Here is a 21,529-nt window from a genome sequence, read left to right as displayed (position 1 = left end):
GCTGGACTGAAGAAACTGTAGACCATTGACGGTGACAGAAGCAGCAGGGGTTTGTAGGATTTAGGCTGGATGTTAGGAAGAAGTTCTTCATAGAAAGAGTGATTGCCCATGGGAATGTGCTGCCCAGGGAGGTGCATTGCTGGAGGTGTTTAGGAAGAGACTGGATGGGGTGCTTGGTGCCATGGTTTAGTTGATTAGATAGTGTTGGATGATAGGTTGGACTCGATGATCTCAAAGGTCTCTTCCAACCTGGTTAATGCTATTCTATTCTATTCTATTCTATTCTATTCTATTCTATTCTATTCTATTCTATTCTATTCTATTCTATTCTATTCTATTCTATTCCCTTCATATTCCTTCTGCTAGATGGAAGGTAACTTCAGCAGAATGTCTGTCGGGTGGTGGCAGTGGTTTTGTTTTCAGTGCAGCCTCAGAACTGCACAGGAGCATTCCAGTGGCACTCCACAGAGTGGATGTGTTTGCAGGGACCCTTCTGTACCCAGACAGTGGGGAGTGTTTCTCTCACTGACCTACAGTCTCAAGATTGTAGAGTTTACCCAGTCCCACTTATGGGGTGTGTATATTGTGTTGCTGAGATTTAAGGAAATGTTTCCTTCTCTCTTTGCAGATGCACACTCAGTAACACTTCATAACAAGCTGTGAAGACAAAATCTGTCTTAGACAAATCTGGCAGCCTGGATAGCTGTTGTACACATCCCACAGTGGCTTAAACTTTCAGTTTCAGTGGCTTTTCCTTTCCTTCCACACTATTTTTGTTAAAAGTCTGTTCTGAGTGGGTGAGGGTTGCATGGGGCTTGGCAAGGTTTCGTGTCTATTCAGAGCTCTGGCACAGACCAGCTGAAGTGCTGGCTGTGGGAGCAGGGAGGTTCTGGGGAGAAACTCTGTGCTTTTTTTCTGCCCTTGAACTCCTGCTGAAGACAGTTTCTGTTGCAGAAAAACAATCCTAACCCAGAATATGGAGTAAAAAAGCATGAAGCCATTTTCCAGATTAAAATACAAGATGCTGGTCAGACGTCTTTGTAGAAAGGGAGGCTCAGTTACAGACTTGAGCTGAGTTTGGAAACCTGTGTTTAGAGTAAGTAGCAGTCACATTGTTTCAGACTCCATTTGGAATGGCAATTTTTCTGCTTGCTTATCTATTTGTATTTTTGCCCTCTTTCTGATGCTTCATGGAGCATTTTGAGCTGTTTAGATAATTTAAAATATACAAATGCTGCATACCATAAATGAGTTTTCTGAAAGCTATAAAGGATTTTCTTAAGAGGTGTCTTCATCGTCATGGACCTGCCACCCAAGGCATCATCTGTCTAAGGCATATTTATTTGCATTGCTCAGCATTCAACAGGATGGATTCCATACAAACTGACAAGCTCTGAGGTGTTTCTTTGATCCAGCATTTGCTTCATGCTGTTGTACCATATTGTTTTCTCTCATCCCTTTGTCTTGGAGGAGAATTTGGATTATCTGTTGTCTCTCCTCACTCATTGTTTTGGAGCTGCATGGGAATCTACTCCCTACTGTTTCCTGGGTAGTGATGTACTGCTCAGGCAGACAGATCTTTCAGTGTGTATGGACACTTACTTTATTTGCTAAATGTTCTTTCTCTATAGTGGACCAAGATTGATCTTGGAAGATAAATGTTCTCATAGGTTGCTCTGTGTGTTCAACTTACTGTTTGCTTGGGGTTGAGGGGAGGTTGGAAGTTTGTTCTTTCTCAGAAGGAGACCAAAGGAAATTGTGTGTTTTTCACACTGCCCTTGAATGGTCACTGAGGTTGAGTCTTGAGCATCTTCTGCAAGAGGACGAGGCCTTTTCACCAGAGAAGGGAATTAATTGCTGGGACTAACATGAAGCAGATATCATGGGAACTTCTGTCTGATGTGCCCCCTGTAGTAGGAGCTCATTTCTGGTGCCCTGTGCTGATTTGGAGAAGTGATGCTGAGAAGCTTGTGCCATCTTATTCTGTATAAGAAATACATCAGCTCCTAGATCTCAGCTAGATCCAGTGCTGCACTTCTTTAGAACCTTTTATGTTCCCCTACATTAAGGAACTTTTGTTTTTCTTTAGCGTTGGCTTAGTAGTTGGATACCTTCTATAACAAAGAACTAAGCAGCCTAAATATGTGCTGTGCATTGCCATCTCCTTCTGTACTGGCAGCAGAACAGTGGTGACTGGGAAATGGGGATGGCTTTTTAATGAGTACTTTTTGTGTGCTGGTGCCATCATAATATTTTTGTGATTAGAGTGCCAGAATGACTCAGTTTTATTCTGTGGTTCTTTCTTTTACCTAATGATGTTTTACTGCCTTATGTAGTTCTCATGATAGCAGGAATTAAATAACAAACTATGATGGTAATTTCTGCAATATGTTTCTTTAACAATAGGGCTTTTTGTTTGTTGTTGTGGGTTTTTTTTTTCCCCCCATGAGATTATTTAGCCTCACAGGATATTAGAGGAAGGAAGCACTTTCCTTGGACTGAGAGGATATCTCTTCATGGATTCCCCTCGTTGTTACAGACTCACAGTATGATTCTGGGAAAATTATTAACAGCTTTGTGTTTGCATTTGTTCATGCATAATGAACAGGCAGAAAAGACAGCTATTGTTTGACTTGTGCATTCTTTTGTCTCACTAGAGCTCCTTGAGATTGGTCTGGTGAGACCTTACTTCTGTCAGACCAGAGTATCCCTGAGCTCCTTGCCCTGGGTTTGTTGGTCACCCTCTGACATTTGTCCTCTAACACTTTCCATGATTTATGACTGTTCATTTCCTCAGATCCTTCTGAAAAATGATGGATGAGAGATCTTTAGACTGTTAGCCCTGCATTTCCTTGAGTATAGCTTGAAAGTTCATCTGCTTTCAGACATTTTGGACGTGTGTGAACTCCTTTTAGGCCCCAGGTAATGGTTGTTTTTTTTTTTTTGAGCAGCATATTGCTCAGGTTAAAATCTTCCACACTTCTTATAGAAAATGGGCATTTCTATAAGACTTCATTGGATTTTGTCACCTGTAGTGACTCTGAAGTGTTGATTCTAAGTTGTATATAATCAAGTTTCCCATTCTTCTGGTAATTTTCAGGAACAAAGGCTAGTGTAGAAATAAGAACAGTGAGAAAATGTTTTGGTTGTCCTGACTTTAATGGCTGGAAACACTACCCAATAGTTTTCAGGTTTGCCCACTGAGAAAGATCTCGTGCACGTTAGCCACGTTAGTCAACTTCAGCAGGTTTCAGGAGTGGGCAGAAATGTAAGCTCTTGGACTTAGAGAAGCTGCTGAAACTGCAGAGGAAGAAAGCAGGTGAAGATGACAGGTGATGTGAGAAGAATGGTATTTCCTTTGTCTTCTTTTATTTCCTACAGCAAATCAACTCTACATGTGACACACAGTGTCTCTAGGAGGTTACCTAGAGACTAAGTTACTGTAGAGGTACTTGGGTACTTACCAAGCCCATTACCAAGTACCTCCAGCCTTCTATGGCCTTCTGGTGACTAATTGGCTTTCTCAGGGTTTCCTAATAGCTGCTGAATCTTCCTATATTTTTCTCATAACTTCTCAGGTCATGGCAAACTGACCACATGATGAAATTTGCTGTCAAATACACACAAATTGTAGAATGACTTAGGTTGGAAGGGACCTTAGAGATCATCTCCTCCAACCTCCCTGCTGTGGGCAGGGATGCCACTCAACTAGACTCAGATGCTCAAGTCTTCATCCAACCTGGCCTTGAACCCCCCAGGGAGGAGACAACCACAGCCTCCCTGGGCAACATATTTCAGAGTCTTACCACCCTTGTACTGAAGAACTTTGTCCTAAGATCCAGTCTAACCCTACTCTTCCTCAGCTTAAAAACATTCCCCCTTGTCCTATTGCTAGACACCCTTATGAGAAGTCATAGAATCACAGAATGGTCCAGGATAGAAGGCACCTCCAAAGGTCATTCAGTCTGACCTCCCCATAGTCAGCAGGGACATCCCCAGCTTGATCAGGTTGCCCAGGGCCTTGTTGAGAATCACCTTGAATATCTCCAGGGAATGGGCCTCAACTACCTCCCAGGGCAACCTGTTCCAGTGTTCCACTACCCTCATAGTAAAGAACTTCTTCCTGATATCCAATCTAAATCTGTCCTTCTGTAGTTGGAAGCCATTGCCCCTCATCCTGTCACTGCAGGCCTTTGTAAACTGTCATAGAATCATAGAATTGTTAGGGTTGGAAGGGACCTCAAAGATCATCTAGTTCCAAGCCCCCTGCCATGGGCCAAGACACCTCACACTCCAATAGCTCTGTGTCCTTATGCTGGGGAGCCCAGAACTGGACATAGTATTTGAGGTGGCAGCTCACAAGAGCTGTTGCTCTTGTGGTGAGCTATTGCACTGCTTGGCTTAAAGCAGTGTGTTGAGCTCTAGTGTTTGGGTTTGCATAGGGAATGGATTTTCAAGGATGCAGAAACTCATTTTTAGTAGTACTAGTAATAAGAGTAATAGTAATAATAACAACAAGAATAATGATAAGTAGCCAAGCTACATATTAGCTTATATTAGCAGCAGTGTAATATAAAAGGCAACCACATAGATGAAAGGAACAAAGTTTTTCCTTTGGTCTGCTGTGAACAGGCCAAGAGACAGTACACTTACTGATGCAAAGGAAATTTGAGGTGCATGGCAGAAAAACATTGCAATGATGAAAATCAGGAAGCAGTGTAATGAGATTGCCTGAGTGAAACATGGAGTCTCCTTCAGGAGAGATGTTTAGAAACAGTTGGGGCAAACACCTGTCTGAAAAAAATGGGTGCAATCATGAGGCAAAGAAGAGATCTGTAGTTTGTAATCTGAAGCTTTTCTATTGTTGTTGTTGTTTTGACTTAACAGTCTACAGACCATGTTGATGCTTGAGGCAGGATGTCAGTTTGCAGCTTGCTTCCCCTTCCACCTGAAAACATGCCTGAGCTTGCTCTGGTAATGTACTTAAGCCCTGCAGTTGTTGTGCTGTGGTGACACTATGTGATAATCTTATCCTTTTCTTCATTCTTTCTGAATACTTCCAAGTACTTTGTATGTTACCACGTGTATATGTTGCCTGTCACCAAATACAATTGCTCCAGACCTCACAACTCCTGTAATCAGAGTTGTACAAAACTCTTGCTTTGTTTTTGAGGGTCCTTGGCAGAGAGCATGCTGTGTGTGACAAGAACAATTACTGACTGCAAATGGCTGGCTGAGGAAAATAAGGAATTGAATGAGGAGAAAGGGTGTGCTAGGGCTTTCTACAGATCACTTGAAATAACAATCTGTAAAGTTGGAAGGCTTAAACCTGTTTTTCTTGGTTATTTTGCGTTGCATGAAGTTGACGGTCCTGGAAAGTGGCTGATCACTGCTCTGTTGCTAAAATAAATGGTGTGGCCCACTCATTTCTGTGAGCGTGCCCAGTTCCAAAGGCACATCCTTCCCTTTCCATTTATGAACAATTTGCAGCCTGCAGGTAGTTGGGTATAGAGGTTTGTGAGCAGATGGATCACTGCAGGTTCCTTGCTCTGGAGGGGATTTAATCATTCTTCCACTCTATGCGGGTGTGCTGTGTGATCTCCATGTCAAACTGCAGGCATGCTGGCATCATCCTCACATTCACACCTGCCACCTGTCATAAACTTATTTACCTGGCAATGGTGCTTTGTGCTGGAGAACAGACAGTGTGGCCGAGGAGGAGAAGGTTGTGCACATTGGAGTGCATAATAAAAGAGACTACAGTTAAAACTGGAGAAGGCAATGTGTCTTCTAGAAGACATCCCTCATGAGGAATGATCTCTTTTAAAAGGCTCTTTTTTGTTACTTCTGCATCCCTCAAAAAGTCAAGAGACAAAAAATTCACTTTTTTAAGAGGCTGATTTTGAGTTTAGTAACGTGTCCTGCAGTCATGCTGGTGCCTTGAATTTCTGCTGTACGGTTTCTAACAGTTTGAGTTTGTTTTTCCTTTGCTGAGCAGCACTTCATACCGCTAACATGTCATTTCTCCTTCCCCCCCAGCTATCTTTCTTTGGATCAAAATCCCTTGGGAGGAGAAGTCCTGGCAGTCCCATGTTGAGCAAAGCTGAGTTTGTTGAGAAGGTTCGCCAGAGCAACCAGGCTTGCCACGATGGTGATTTTCATACAGCGATCGTGTTGTACAACGAGGCTCTGGGAGTTGATCCCCAGAACTGCATTCTCTACAGCAACCGCTCAGCAGCCTACATCAAAATCCAGCAGTACGACAAGGCCCTGGATGATGCCATCAAAGCACGGCTTCTGAATCCCAAATGGCCAAAGGTAAGGAAGTGTGTTTGTCTTCTTGGCAAGGAGTGACTCTTTTGGGGTGGTTATTCGCATATGTAGCACCTTTTGTGAGCAAGTGTGTATATGTCTGTACTAAAGCTTCTTTCTCACTGATATCTCCAAGCAATGATATCTTTTGTGTTTCAAAATTGTGTGACTTGGATTTCCTTTGGGGAATTAAACTGTTTTCTGTGTAAGCATGCTTTTCCCCCATAGAGGTGTGATACTATTGGGGTGTTTTAAACCAGTGCAGTATCTTCACTGCGAAGACCGGACATCTCTTCCAATGTTAAAAGCAGTCAGCATTCAGTAGCACCCAGAAACATCCTGTTTGTGAGATGTAGCATGGATATTCTTATTAGTAATAGTGCAATAGGGGTTTCCAAGATAGTGTTCAAAGTGTTTTCATGTTGTATGTTTTTGGATAAACATTGGAAGAAAAACCTCTTTGCATTCTTAGTAAAATCTGACTCTGCTAGGAAATGTTTTGTAAAGGGTAGGTGGTGTTGGTCGCTGGTTCCTTCTGGGGTTGCTTCCCACTAACTGCAGTTCATTGCTTCAGTCACTGACTCACCTTTGGTTAGCCCCGGGACAGCGCCTTACATTCTAATCACCTTTAATAGCAGATGCTCCATGCTCCATTTCTCCTGTCAGCCCCTCACAAGGTCTCACTAGTCACTTGAGCTAAAGATGCACTTTTAAGAGCAGATTCATCACCCAGGTTCCTCTGCTCAGAAATGACAGCATGTAGCAAGTGTTATGCTCTCCACTTAGCTGCATTCCACAGGGTTGAAGCTAAGTTTCCTTTTATTTCAAAGCAGATGACTGAAAGTCTTGTTTTCTGGTTTCAGTGGTTTATTAGCTTCTAGAAAACCTTTATCACACATTTCTGTAAGACTTTGTTAATTGCTTTACCGAATCCCAGTTCTTCTCATTATCCTCTCCATGCGTTGAGATTGTGTTACGTACCTTCAAATCAGCATTGCCTGCTCTCCCTCTTCTCATTGATCATTGTGTGTATTTTGTCTGGATATTTAGTAGTCTGTTAACTGAAACCATGAGCATTAAGCCTAGTGGCCAGCTGCTTAGGAGTTATATTTCCAAACTCCAGCATTTCATTTGCTGTGCTGCAGTGACTACATGCATTTTTCTTCAGTGTATGTCAGTATGGAAAAGTGGAAGCTCATGTAGAAAAAAAATGATGTATAAAATAGTGTTCTTTCCACTCACAACACAGGAAATTTCTCCTAGATACATGTAAATGGTTTGAGGATTCAGTGCTGTGAATATTTCTGCTGTTTCTGCAGCTTCTGAGATGTCATCTTGCTAACTGAGGTATGTGTCTGCTCATTCCACCTCAGGAAGAATGACAGGGATTGCATTACTCAGGATGCAACACCTGAGTATGTTTGAAGGCAAAAGACTGGTGCTATCTTTTCTGCAGTCTGATGGCTGTGCACAATGTCACCTTCGTCCCAGCCTTCAATCATGTGCAGGCTGTGACAGCTTGTCTTTTGCACTGCTGGGCCTGTCTTGCATTGATAATTCTCTCATCCTCTCAGCAGGAGAGGGAGCATCCTGCAGGTATTTTAATTCCATGATGCATTTTTCTGAAGGGAAGGAGCCTGACTTTTCTTCTTCTCCCCACACACCCCTTCAAAGTATAGTTTCTTAACTCTGCAATTTCTATTCAAAAACCTGCAATTTTATACCAGCTTTCTCAGTCTGAGTTTCTCTTTTTAGTGAGACCAGGAAGCTGATTAAGAGGAAGGTTAGTGGAATTGTTTCCTAAAGCTCTACTTGTCCATAATCACAAAAGAGGGACCATAGCCTAGGGGAGATCCTTCCATTTTATTGAGCCTGTTGTTTGGAGTTGCTGTCTTGCACTGAAGCACTTAAACTTGTTTTATTTTCACATTTGGTTTTCACACTTCACTTTTGTACTTTTTTTCTTTTCATTACACTTTTATATGCTGTTGAATTTTTTTTTTAAAGGGCTTTAATGTGTTCTCCCTCTTTTATTTACTAAGCCTGTCTTCAATTTACTGTTCTTATCAGTTACATTTGAAAGAAACTCCTGCTTTGGCAGGGAGGTGATTTATAAGCCTGTAACTTTTTGGGGTGTTTCTTTTTTTTTTGGTTTGTTTTTTGGTCATTAACTTCTGTCTTGTGTTACTGAATGACAGAAAAGATTTAGCTTAGATTTGCATGAAGGACTGTGTTTAAAATAAGAAAACTGCATTCTTGTCATGGAAATCTGCATTTCCAGGTCAGTTGTTTCGAGTGCAGGGAGTTAAAAGAGTATAAAAGCAAGGGTGCTTCTGCTTGGTTTTGTTTCCTGTTTCTGAGAAGTCTGGTAGTGATTTATTACAGAGCTCACTTAGATGAAAAGCTCTGAAAACACTCCATAAAAGAATACCCTCAGAATGCTAGTCACAGATAGATGTGTAACAAGACCTTTGAAATGAATCATTGGAACGAATTTGTGGATCAAAATATAAAGCAAGATGGAACAGAAGGTTTAGCAGCTAAGAGGCTAGCTGTGTTAAATGAAGGCATCATTATCAGCCTGTTAAACAGAGGAATAAACAATGTTTTGATGCAGTGCTAAGGTAGAATAGTGCAACAAAAATGTTTTTACTAATGGAAAAAATGAGGCTTTTTTTTGAGGGGAGACTCTATTATTGAGTGAGACCCCACCTGGAGTCTAGTTCTGCTGCCTGTAAGAGGGCCATGCAACTGCTGGAGTGGGTCCAAAGGCTGACATGAAGATGATTCATAGATTCATAGAATACCAGGTTGGAAGGGACTACAAGAAGGCTGGGGAGGGACTTTTTACAAGGATTTGTAGCGATAGGATGAGTGGGAATGGTTTAAAGCTTGAAGAGGGCAGATTTAGACTGGAGATTAGGAAGAAATTCTTTTCAGTGAGGGCAGTGAGAGACTGGAACAGGTTGCCCAGGGAGGTTGTAGATGCTCTCTCCCTGGAGGTGTTGAGGGCCAAGTTGGATGAGGCCTTGAGCAACCTGGGCTAGTGGAAGGTGTCCCTGCCCATGGCAGGGTGGCTGGAACTTGATGATCTCTAAGGTCCCTTCCAACCCAAATAATTCTCTGAATTTATATGAGGTTAAAACATGAAGTAACTCTGTTTTGATTCCAGTTTTGCTATTAAATGTCCACCTGAGCTTGTGCAAGCTTGATTTATTCCATTTTTACAGGGAGTTGAGGAGTCACTTTTAAGGAACATTACAAACCTTACTGGTGGAATAAATAGTGACAGACATAAATGGTGGTATTATGATGACATCACACCTACACTGACTTAGGCTTTAGAAGAAAATGAACCATTTTGCTAAGCTCCATTTGTCATTAATTTGGCTGCTGCACAGTGAGGATGACTTGGCACTGCCACTGCATCTTTGTTCTGTCCCAAGAATTTGTGTCAGCTGGGTGGGGGCTGGTTGCTCTAGTTGCTGCATCTGACTGTGCAAATCTCAGCCCAGGAGGGATGAGATGTTAAATGTTCCTTTCTGAGCTGTCAGCCCTCTCTGGTTTGTTTCCTCCACTGTGGATTGGTGAATTTCCCTTCACATGCCCTTGCTTGCTCTTGGTCAGTGTCCATTTTTTAACCAATTTCTCTGATTCTCCAAATTTATTTCATCAATCAGCTTTTTTGTCTCTCGGAGACCTAAATCATATTTTCCTTCTTTTATTTATCTGTGAGGAGCAAGGGCATGCTGGGAGCTCAAGCTGGTGAAAGTGTCTGCCAGACTTGAAATTTAATCTTATTTTCAGGATTTTGGGGGACAGTTTTTATCCTGCCTGTCATCAGAAAGTTTACCTTGTACTTCTGAAAATGCCGTGACACTTCTCAGAGGGATGGTGTTTTTCAGGAGACAGTATCATTGTACATCTCTCCTGAGGAGAGCCACTTCAGTGCTAAAAAGCTGGGAGAAGAGGCTTAATATTCTCACTGGTGACAGAACAGAGTTCTCTGCTGGAATAAGTTCTGTCTCCACACTGGCAATTTTTTAACTGTGTAATGAAAGTGACCATTTAAATTCAAATGTTAGCTAGGATGAATGCAATTGAAATAATGAAGCCTGTGGGTGGTACTTTCCTGTTTAAAAAGAGGACAGACTGAAGGAGTTGGGGCTGTTCAGTCTGGAGAAGAGAAGGCTCCCAGGTGACCTAAATGTGGCCTTCCAGAATCTGAAGGGGGCCTACAGGAAGGCTGGGGAGGGACTGCTCAGGATCTCAGGTAGTGATAGGACTAGGGGGAATGGGATGAAGCTGGAGGTGGGGAGATTCAGGCTGGAGGTGAGGAGGAAGTTCTTCCCCATGAGAGTGGTGAAGCCCTGGAATGGGTTGTCCAGGGAGGTGGTTGAGGCCCCATCCCTGGAGGTGTTTGAGACCAGGCTGGCTGAGGCTCTGGGCAGCCTGATCTAGTGTGGGGTGTCCCTGCCCATGGCAGGGGGGTTGGAACTAGCTGATCCTTGTGGTCTCTTCCAACCCTGACTGATATTATGATACTATGAATTAATTTTAATTCTGTTCCATGAAAATATCAGGAAAGGCACAGGGAGGGATCACTACCTGGAAAGTTCATTTGAGCACCCAAGGTAAAAGTGCAAGCCTGTTAACATTGAAATCCACACCTATTAGCTAAGATCTGCTCAATTTTGGAGCTGTTAGCAGATAGAGTGATAAATATTTCTACTTTCAACATGCCAGCCACAGCCACTGCCCTGTTGTGATTAACATCTAAGTCAGTGCATGAGATAAACACCAATTACTTGCAATTATTTACTACTATGGGATGACAGATGATCTGCTTGTAGGGGGATGATGAATTCTGCATCTCTCTAGACTGAACTGTATTTTACACACTTTTTTTTTTGGCATTTCCATGGAACAGTGACAGGAAACAGCAGCGCAGCAGAGGGATTTTGGTGCTTTCAGTGGCTGGAGCTCTTGGGTTACTCTTCTTCCTTTATGGAAAAAGCACAGAGGAGTCTTTGTTTCTTGTTTTAATTTCATTGAAGGGCACAAATACACATGGGTTTTCTGACTGAATTAGAAAACAACTTTCAGTCAGATGAGGCAGTGAAGTTAGACACTGTCCTGGCTACTGGGTATTTTGTTGTCCCTTTTCCCATTTTACTGACAGATAAAGAGCATTAGCCTGCTTCTCAACTGTTCCTAGTGATGGGGAGTTGTGCTTAGCCAGCAGAAAGGCTTTGGAAATCACAGCAGATGGGGGGAAAGCCTGGAATGGAGGCAGCTGAAATTTGTGTGGTGTGTTTTCCTCATTTTTAACAACTACCTTTTTCTATTTGCATTTTTGTTACACAATTAATTCTAATTTTGTCTGGAACAAGGAAAGGTGGACTTTGGGGGCTACTTAGCTAGACCAAGGTAAGGTGGACTTTGGGGGCTACTTAGCTAGACCAAGGTAAGGTGGACTTTGGGAACTGCTTAGCTAGAACAAGGAAAGGTGGACTTTGGGGACTGCTTAGCTAGAACAAGGAAAGGTGAACTTTGGGGGCTACTTAGCTAGAACAAGGAAAGGTGGACTTTGGGGAGTGCTTAGCTAGAACAAGGTAAGGTGTACTTTGGGGACTACTTAGCTAGAACAAGGAAAGGTGGACTTTGGGGACTGCTTAACTAGGACAAGGTGAGGTGGACTTTGGGGGCTACTTAGGTAGAACAAGGAAAGGTGGACTTTAGGCGCTACTTAGCCAGGCTAATGTGTTTTGAACACAGAAATGTGAGGTTGGGCAGCTGGTGTCAGAGAACATGCAGTGGTGTTCAGACACTTAGGAGAGGTCTGGAGGGTGGATTGTTGCTCAGGCACAGTTTGCAGAGCTGTCCCTGGATACTTCTGGTTTGTGTGTGTGTGCTACTTGTCAGTGTGAGACAACAGGAGGGCACTGGCTAAAGCTGAACACTTATCTTGCACATTTCAATATCAAGGTTGCTTTATAGATTAAAAGAATACTTATTATGGGATTTTTTTTTAAATTGGTAGAAATTTATTGGGGAAATGTAAATTTAGGCATACAAAATCTAAGCAATGTTATTAATTAGCCAGAAGAGGGAGCTTAACAGGTAGTGCTGGTGTTTTGTTTGAAAGGCCTGCATTTTAAATGCAGAGCCCAGCTTCCATTTCCTTAGGAAGCTGAAAAATTACTTTTAATCCAAGTTTTCTGAGGCTTAAGCTGCTAAATGCATTTTGCTTTCCTGAACTGGGGTAGGCCTTCTCCATCTGGGTAGATTTACCTGGAGGTGCATCTTTTCAAACATCACAAATCCAGGAATTTACTTGCTTTTGGTGTTTTATCACTGGTTTTTATTATTTTAAATAGATGGTCTGGGAAAAAAAATAAAAGGGCAAACAGTGTAGGAAGAACTGTGACTTGCTCCAGAAAAAGAAATGCAGTGAAGAAATGAGGGCAGACAGCAATAGGAGTCAGTAATGATGGCTGCTCTTCATATGCAGAGGTTCTGTTTTCTCATGAAGACCAGCTAAAACCTGAGCAATAACTGAAAGTCCATCCATCCATGCTCTCTTTGATCATTAGTTCTGGTGGTGATAGCTCTTTCTCTTACAGAAAGCATCCCAGTCTGGGGGGGGTGGCAGTTTCCAGAGCTGCTGGTGCAGTGTTTTCCCATGTTCTCACGCTGCTGCTCTCTCTGTCTTGCATCCGAACCCTGGACATGCACACACCTGCAAACGCTGCTTGAATCTCTCTCTTTCCTCCTTTGTATTCCCCCAAAGTATCAACCTCCTTTGTGCCACACAGTCACTTAGTGGCTGATTGATTGCTTACAGAATTAGCTCATGTTTTGCAGCTATCTCCCACTTGGCTTTTGTGCAGCTGGCACGGGAACATCCACCTGCAGTTTCCATATTTGCAGTCAAACTAAGCTGAAGTCGGTGGGGATGCCTGGCTGAACGTGGCAGGCAGACCTTGGCCTTCCACAACCTGTTGTGGTAGGGAAATTATCAGAAACACAGCAGTCTGAACGTGCCTCCAGAAATAGATGAAGCATGGCTTGAGGAGTGCAGCATGCCTCTTTGAAAGCATCATGCTGTTCAGAACAGTGCTGCTCTGAATCTTCTATGAATGCTGGAGAAACATGGGGTGCTTGCAAATGTAACACTTCAAGTATTCTGTTCCAGAAAAGCTTAAATGACTTTTCTCCACCCACCCTGGTATTTAAAGTGATACTATTCTGGATGGTATAAAGCCCCACTATCATCAAAGATCTGTGTTCTGGCCTTCACATGGATGTGAAATGTTGGAAATCCTCTTCTTCAGTTGCATTCCAAATGCTGGGGTCTGCACCTGTCAAAAATTCTGTGTTTGTGCTGTGCTGGACCCAGCTCCACACAGCCTGTGCTCTCTGTTGAAAGGAAAGATGCAGCCTCGTGCAGTATGTTCAGCCTTACTTCTCAGATAGTTGTACTTGAATCTTTGTAGTTTAAAATAGATGCATCAAATGCTGCAGGTTTTGTTTGGCAGAGCAGTATTTTGATGTCTGTGTCTTCAAATTAAAAAACAAAAAACAAGGAAAAGAAGAAGAAGGAATTTTTAATTAAAAGCCCTCAAATCTTCCTTTCCCTCACTGCTGTTTCTAATAACCCCTGAGGGAGGCTGGTTCCAATCTTCACATTCTCTGAGATTTTATGAAGCATTTTCTGAGTTCAGAGTTTCTTTGGGGGATGGGGGGAGTGACAGTGCCTTAGAGAAAAAAAAAACACTTTCTAGTATTTCAGAATCACAGCATTGTGGAGGTTGGGAGGAGCCTCTGGGGATGGACCCAGTCAAGCAGCTCCTGCTCTAAGCAGGGTCAGCTAGAGCAGGTTGTCCAGGTTGTAGCAAGGTAGCTAAATTATACAGAACAGCTCATTCTTACAGGACAATAACTAAAAAGGTATCTGAAGCATTGGAAAGGTGACATCTTTCATAGAATTATAGAATCAATAAGATTGGAAAAGACCTCAGAGATCATCAAGTCCACCCTATTACCTAGCACCTCATGACTAACTAAACTTCACTTGCCACTTCAAGTGCCATGTCCAGTTCTTTTCTGAACACCTCCAGGGAAGGTGACTCCACCACCTCCCTGGGCAGCACGTTCCCATGGCCAATTGCTCTTTCTGGGAAGAACTTTCTCCTCACCTCCAGCCTAAACTTCCCCTGCCACAGCTTGAGACTGTGTCCTCTTGTTCTGGTGCTAGTTGCCTGGGAGAAGAGACCAACCCCCCCCTGGCTACAACCTCCCTTCAGGGAGTTGTAGAGAGCAAGAAGGTCTCCCTTGAGCCTCCTCTTCTCCAGGCTAAGCAACCCCAGCTCCCTCAGCCTCTCCTCCCAGGGCTGTGCTCAAGACCTCTCCCCAGCCTCGTTGCCCTTCTCTGGACACCTTCCAGTATCTCAACGTCCTTCTTAAATCGAGGGGCCCAGAACTGGACACAGGACTCAAGGTGTGGCCTTACCAGCGCTGAGTACAGGGGCAGGATGACTTCTCTGCTCCTGCTGGCCACACTATTCCTGATGCAGGCCAGGATGCCATTGGATGCAAAGAAATGTTGTTTTTTCCAAGCAGTCTGTACTTGGTCTGTGGGAGCTGATCATCAATATGTGTTGCTGAAACCACACTTTGAAAGGATTGGAACCTTTCAGATAATGAGAGCATCAGAATTGCAAACATATTCAGGATGGAGTAGATGGATGAGAAACAAGCTTTAACTTCTGGGGACAAGTCATTCACTGCACTTTTATTTGAAGAAGGAGGGAGAAGGCTTATTTGTATGCTCAGATTTTTCTTTCTTGTGTCCTCCTTGGAAATGCCTGCTTCAGACAGCTATTGGCAGAGACTAGCCTGGGTGGGGCACTGGCCTTAAGGGTGTGTTTCAGTCTGTGGTAGCATGAAAACATTAAGTATTTATCAGGTGAGGAGCAAAAACTCTCTTTGTTGTGTTAAGAAGTGGTGGCTGAAATGCACTGTGGCCAAATGGCACAGACATTTCCTCAGGGTCACAAGAACCAGGGGTTTGGGTGCTGTGCTGCATGAGAAAACTTGTGTGTTAAACCCTAAGTGAAGCCTGAAGTTAACTTCAAATTGAAGCCTGAATTTAACTTCAAATTGAAGCCTGAATTTAGCTGTCTCATCAAACAGCCAGATGGTTTGTTATTACACCGGCCAAACACGCAGGGACACTTTTGTCTTCAGAATTTGTTGTGTTTAACTTGCTGCTTGCCTTTTTTTTTTCCATGTTGGCAACACTAAGCCAAACTTACCAAACAAACCAAGCAAACTCCTTTGTCTAGTGTACACTTTGCAAACTTCCAGATGTACACAGTCCAAAAGATATTCATACCAAAAGAGCAATTATGTGAAGTAACTTAAAAACATAACCACCAAGCTCTGGCCTGCACAGAGTTTAATTGTAAATGTTACCATGGTGTTGTCTAAGTGCTGTGGAATTTTTTAACTTCAGAAGTGTTCTCTGCCTTTGACCAGCTGGGAAAGGAGATTCATAGATTCAGAGAATCATTTAGGTTGGTAGGGATTTTAAAAGATCATCTTGTTCCAGCCCCCTTGCCATGGGCAGGGACACCTCTCTCTAGACCAGGTTGCTCATCCAAGCTGGCCTTCAACACCTCCAGGGAGGGAGCATCCACAGCCTCCTTGGCCAACCTGTTCCAGTGTCTCCCCACCCTCACTGAAAATAATTTCTTCCTAATATCCAGTCTAAATCTGCCCTCCTGAAGCTTCAATCTATTTCCTCTCATCCTACCAGTACAAGCCAGTAATAATCTCATCCTGGCTTTCTTTCAGGCCCCCATTAGGTACTGGAAGGCTGGTCTAAGGTCTCCATGGAGGCTTCCCTTCTCTCGGCTGAGCATCCCCAGCTCTCTCAGCCTGCCCCCACATGGGAGCTTCTCCAGTCTCAGATGTTCAAAAACCTTTCTACACCAGGAAATAGCAGCCTTGGAGGCATGTGTGGGAACTGGGGTAAAATAATGTGTGTCCAGGCATCAGCATAGGAGGTCTTCTTTGTTTGGTAGCTGCTGTGTGGTTGGAAGCCCCAGGTACTGGTTTGAGTAGCAGTGTTGCCTTGAAGACCACAGGAGGTCACTGAACGAGGTGGAGCCAAGTGGGCCATCAAGTTTGGAGGCCAGGGTTCAACAGTGGTCTGTGATTATGGGCAGCTGTTAAGCTACAGAGCAGGTAGTAATGTTATTTCTTAAACAGGGATACTTTTTCATATCAAACTACTTTTGAGCTGCAACACCTTTTGGAGCAAAGGTGAAGAGTCTGGAGAATTTAGCTGATGCAAAAGGAATGCTCTGCATGGGATATGAAAGTAACTAGGTGAATTCCTACGACCTCTCCTCAGGCACTGTTTTCTCTCTTGCACCTTCTTTAGAAATGTGATTTTGTATATGTAGGTGGAGAAGAAATCTGCAAGAGCAGAAAGAAGGGGGCTTTGGGTGTATGACATGTGGGAGGGCTCTCCATGTTGCCCTGTAACTAGGGAAAGTCCACAAAGGGGCTTGTGCTGGGCTTGGATTAAGTGACTCCAGCTGTCGGTCACGTGCTCATGTTGGGCCTTTGACAAGGAAAAGGGACATTTGCTTATCCTCTGGTATGTCTGCTGATGGCACATATATCTTTATCATCGTCCCCTGGTGTGTTTTAGCAGTCTGTAAGCGCCTCAAAGTTTCTCAGTGAACGACGAGCGCCCACCCTCCATTGCTTGTCGAGCTCCTCCGCAAAGAATGTGACTCGACCACGTAACTTTTGTAGTGAATAGGCCCCTTGTTTTTAATTTGATGAGCAAGGAACTTTCCAGTCCTGTCCTCTGGCTTACAATCTGTCTTTAATTTGCAGAAAGATGCATTCCAGTGTTTCAGGCCTAGAACTGTTGAAGGGGTTCCTTTGGCTTTGCTAGCACTTCGCTGCGTTACGTTATCCTGACATTCGCGTGTTTGTTTCTCTCTTTCCATCTTACAGAATCACAGCAGAGTTGGGGTTGGATGGGGCTCCTGGAGATGATGTAGTGCAGCCCCCACTGCTGAACTGAAGGGTCAGCTAGAGCATGTTGTCCAGGACATTGTCTTGTTGGGTTTTGAATGTCTCCAAGGATGGAGACTTTGTGACCTCTCTGGGCAAAATCTGTGGTAGCCTTTGAACACCCTCACAAAAAAGGGTTTTTTTTTGGTGTGTTTAAATGAGGTTTCTTGTATTACAGTTGGTGATCACTGCCTGTTTTCCATCTACTGAATACCACTGGGAAGGGCCTGGTTCCATTCTTCTATTGTCCCCCATCAGGCATTCATACACATTAGTAAGACCCTGCTCCACCGAAACCTTCCCTTCTCCAGGTTAAGCAGCTGAAGGTGTGTGACCATTGGAGGCTCAACCCTCGACAAGGTGTCTCATATAGCTGGTGCTCCAATCCCTTAATTATCTTTATGGCCTTTCCTTTGACTTCATCCACTCTGTCCCCATCTCCTGTTTGGGAGCCCAGAACTGGTCATGATATTCCAGATCTGTTTTAAACTGATCTTCTCATTATATAGAGATTTGTATCTGAGGGATTTTGTTGGTGTTGTTTTCACTGCCTTCTTCCTATCCCTTCCCTTTGAGTAATTTTTTTCCTTCTTTTTTAAATTGTTTTTCTTCTGCTTGAGCCAAGCTGGATCATGTATCAAAGTAAGCAGCACTAATTCAGTGGCAGGAGAATGCTCTGTATCTTTGTCTGCTGACTTTTCCTCTTATTTTTCTGGGTTTTGTCTTTTTTCTCTTTCTTTCTCTTTTTTCCCCTCTTTTTCCCCCCCTTTCCCTCCCTTCCCCCCCCCTTTTTCCCCCCTTTTCCCCCTTTCCCCCCCTTTCCCCCCTTTTCCCCCCTTTCCCCCCTTTTCCCCCCTTTTCCCCCTTTTTCCCCCCTCTTCCCCCCTTTCCCCCTCTTCCCCCTCTTCCCCCTTTTCCCCCCTCTTCCCCCTTTTCCCCCCTCTTCCCCCCTTTTCCCCTCTTTTTTCCCCTCTTTTTCCCCCTCTTTTTCCCCCTATTTTCCCCCTCTTTTTCCCCTCTCCCTCTCCCTCTCCCTCTCCCTCTCCCTCTCCCTCTCCCTCTCCCTCTCCCTCTCCCTCTCCCTCTCCCTCTCCCTCTCCCTCTCCCTCTCCCTCTCCCTCTCCCTCTCCCTCTCCCTCTCCCTCTCCCTCTCCCTCTCCCTCTCCCTCCTCCTCCTCTTCTCCTTTTCTTTCATTCTAGTCCATGTTGGGATGGATCCCCAAATGAATAGTGTGTGGTTTTATTGTGATAAAGGGACTGTGGTTGTGTCAACTTTCTGCACCCTTCCTCTGAGTACAGCTAAGAGGAATCAGAAAGCTGTCTTTCTGATAATACTTTGAATACAATGCCAAGCTTTTGTACCATTTATAGGAGGGTCTGTGCATAATTTTTTCCCCCTACATTTCTTATTACACATTCTTAGTGTCTGTAAAGTGGGTGGGGTAGTTCTGTTTTGTTTTACCAGTTGGGAATAGAGGGAGAGAATTTGTCATGTTTATTGGTAACTCATGTTAGTGCCAAGCCGTGTTATTGCATCCCTGTAACACGGTCTTGCTAGTGTGGATCTGACAGAGCAGAGCTGAGTGCCTGCAGTGCTGTAACTGGAGCTGAGAGACCTGGCCTGGAGCATGACATCATGCTGATGTGATGGTGTTGCTCTTGGTTCTGGACCTGGGATAGCTGGACACATGGTGCAGGTTTGCAGAGGTCAGGCAGGGAGTCTGTGTTTCAGCCAGGTCCCAGTTGCAGGAGCATCCTTTCCTCTGCCAGGTTTTTTCTATTTTAAATTAGATATTTAACTAATGAACATCATGTAGTATTTAGGCAGCATTAAGGAGGTAGTGTTTCTCCTAACACTTAGGTTCACTGGAGAAGTACCATACTCTTCTCTGCACCAGCAGTGATGGCTAGAGCACTGCTAGGGGGGAAGCTCTGGTGCAGCTAAGCTGTAGATGTGCTCTTCTCCCTAAATTCTTGCAATGATCGAGCAGCAGCAGTACAACATGAGAGCAGGAGGGGACAGAGGGATGGACACAGACCCAGCAGTTTTAGACTAAACCTTAGCACGGGTTGTTACCTCTTTTTTTCTGCCTCCCAAACCCTGAGGAGTCACCAGATGACTTTTCTGATCAGCTTTCAGCTCTTCTGTGGTTTCTCTTTTCCATTTGCTTATTCTTAAAAAGAAGATATTTATCCCTCATTTTTTTTTCTCAGCATACAGGGATGGAGTTTCCTCACCTGGGGTATTAATTTCTTTCTGAATGTTATCGTGGTGTGACTCAGTCTGAAGCTGAGGAGCTTGCAGACTTGGAGCAGAGCTCACATGAGAGGGCGCTCTGTGCTTAGGGATTTCACGGCACTGCCTGGGATCTCCTTTCAGTCCTAGACAGGCATTTGTATTTTTTTTGCTATTTCTAAGAGGTATTACATTAGGGTTGTTGTTTTTTTTTTCAAAGTTCATACTGTTCATACTGCTTTTTCATTTCTTTAACATCAAACTAGATACAGCTGGCAGGAGAGCATAACAAACCAGGCTCCCTCAGACTGTGCTGTGCATCAGTGATGCAGAGCAGCGATGAGAGCAGCTGAGTCTTACACATGCTTCCTAGAAAAGTTGCTTTAAAGCCTGCACACACATTCGATTTGGCTTGCAATTTTGTCCTTTGCTCTATTTCTTGTTAACATAGTGTCTGCAAGCCCCTCATTCCCATGTATTTTTCTTTTTCCTGCATTACTTTTGTTTATTGTATTAATCAAATCCTAAACAGCTGTGCCTCAGATTTTTTTGGTTGTGTTCTGCAGAAAGTATTTTCATAGGTGTTTGGCATCCTGGATTTACACTGACTCTCCAAACCTGAGATGGAATTCTGGCTGCCCAAGGATTAGAATTTGAGCAGTAAAAGAGAGAGTGTCTTGGACGTTGTGGATTAAAAGGATTGCAGAGAGACTTCTTATTTCTTGAGAGTTACCAATAGGTGGCTGTATGGCAATAAAAAACAGGGGGTGGATTTTAGGATACTGGCCCTGGATTATTCTGTGATAGGTAAGAGTGCCCTTGGAAACCTGCATTTCTTGTTTGGGTACACAGTCTGATACTCTCCTACACTGCAGGATCCTCATCACAAACCTGCAAACTCAACCAGTCTCTGAGGAAATTAACAGAAAAGGAGAGTTTGGGAGAACGTGCAGACAAGAGAAAATACTAAAAACAGAGAAAGCAGAAAATGGCCTTGATGACAAGTCAGTAGGAAACACTTAAGGACATCATTTAGACAGCATACTGCACTGTGCCAGGTTCAAGAAACCCCAGCTAATTAGTGGTAGGGCTTGTTGAGAGCTGCATAGCAACTGGAGCTGCATGCAGGGCTGAAGGGCTTTGCCTTGCTGACCTTGCAGCACACCACAGATTTGCTCAGGTAATATAATTCCTGTCATTTCCCTTCCTGCAGCCAAGCAGGATGTGAGGTGCACATGGAATGGAAAGGTAGGAAGCACAGCACAGGGATAACTGCCACATTAAGCACAGATATTTTCTGAGCCAAAAATGTAATGACAGTTCTAACTAACATAGAAAAAAGAAATCTAGCCATTATTGTTATTTCTACAAATCCATTGTCCTCTCAGAGTCACTGCTCTCCATGTGCTTCTGAGGGCCAAGGGCTCAAGCCTCTCACCTGAACTTTCAAATAAAGCAGGTGACATCCCTTTTGCCACAAGTGTCTTTGATTTCTCTTTTGCTCTAAAGAGCAGACTATAAAGTCCCTTCTGCTGTGGGGAGCAACAGGAATAAATTCTAGTAGTTGGGCTGTTATCCACTAAGAGAAAAAGTTGAAAGTTTCTGTCATATACTCAACAGACACCCTAATTTCAATTTTATTTCCCTGATTTAAATTGGCCTTGAACTCTTTCTGTCTTCCTTTCACTTTGGAATGGAAAAGTTTGCATCCTGGAAGTCACATAACTGAATCTCTCCAAAAGTTACTAGAAATCTATCACAAGGTCCCAAAGATGAAACACAAGACTTGTAAGCTCTTCGGTGTGGTGATTTTTATAACGTCTGATGACTTTCCCAGAAGCTGGCAGAGGTGTGCAAATTCCTCTATTACTCTTTTTCATT

The 21,529-nt window shown here is 43.6% G+C and overlaps 1 protein-coding gene across 2 annotated transcripts in view; it reads left to right on the top strand.

Moving 5' to 3' along the window:
- TTC28 (tetratricopeptide repeat domain 28) overlaps window positions 1-21,529 on the top strand; it is a 144,410-nt gene that overhangs the window by 4,105 nt on the left and 118,776 nt on the right. For both annotated transcript variants that reach the window (XM_068161731.1, XM_068161730.1), the window contains exon 2: window positions 6,040-6,318. In XM_068161731.1, coding sequence (XP_068017832.1) covers window positions 6,040-6,318 — 279 coding nt within the window. The remainder of the gene's footprint in view (window positions 1-6,039; window positions 6,319-21,529) is intronic.

This window comes from Melanerpes formicivorus, unplaced genomic scaffold, assembly GCF_026170545.1.
Source record: "Melanerpes formicivorus ecotype bairdi unplaced genomic scaffold, bMelFor1.0.p_v2 SCAF_60, whole genome shotgun sequence".
Classification (NCBI taxonomy): Eukaryota; Metazoa; Chordata; class Aves; order Piciformes; family Picidae; genus Melanerpes; species Melanerpes formicivorus.
Note: the sequence above shows the minus strand (reverse complement) of the source record. Positions and strands in the feature narration are given on the sequence as shown.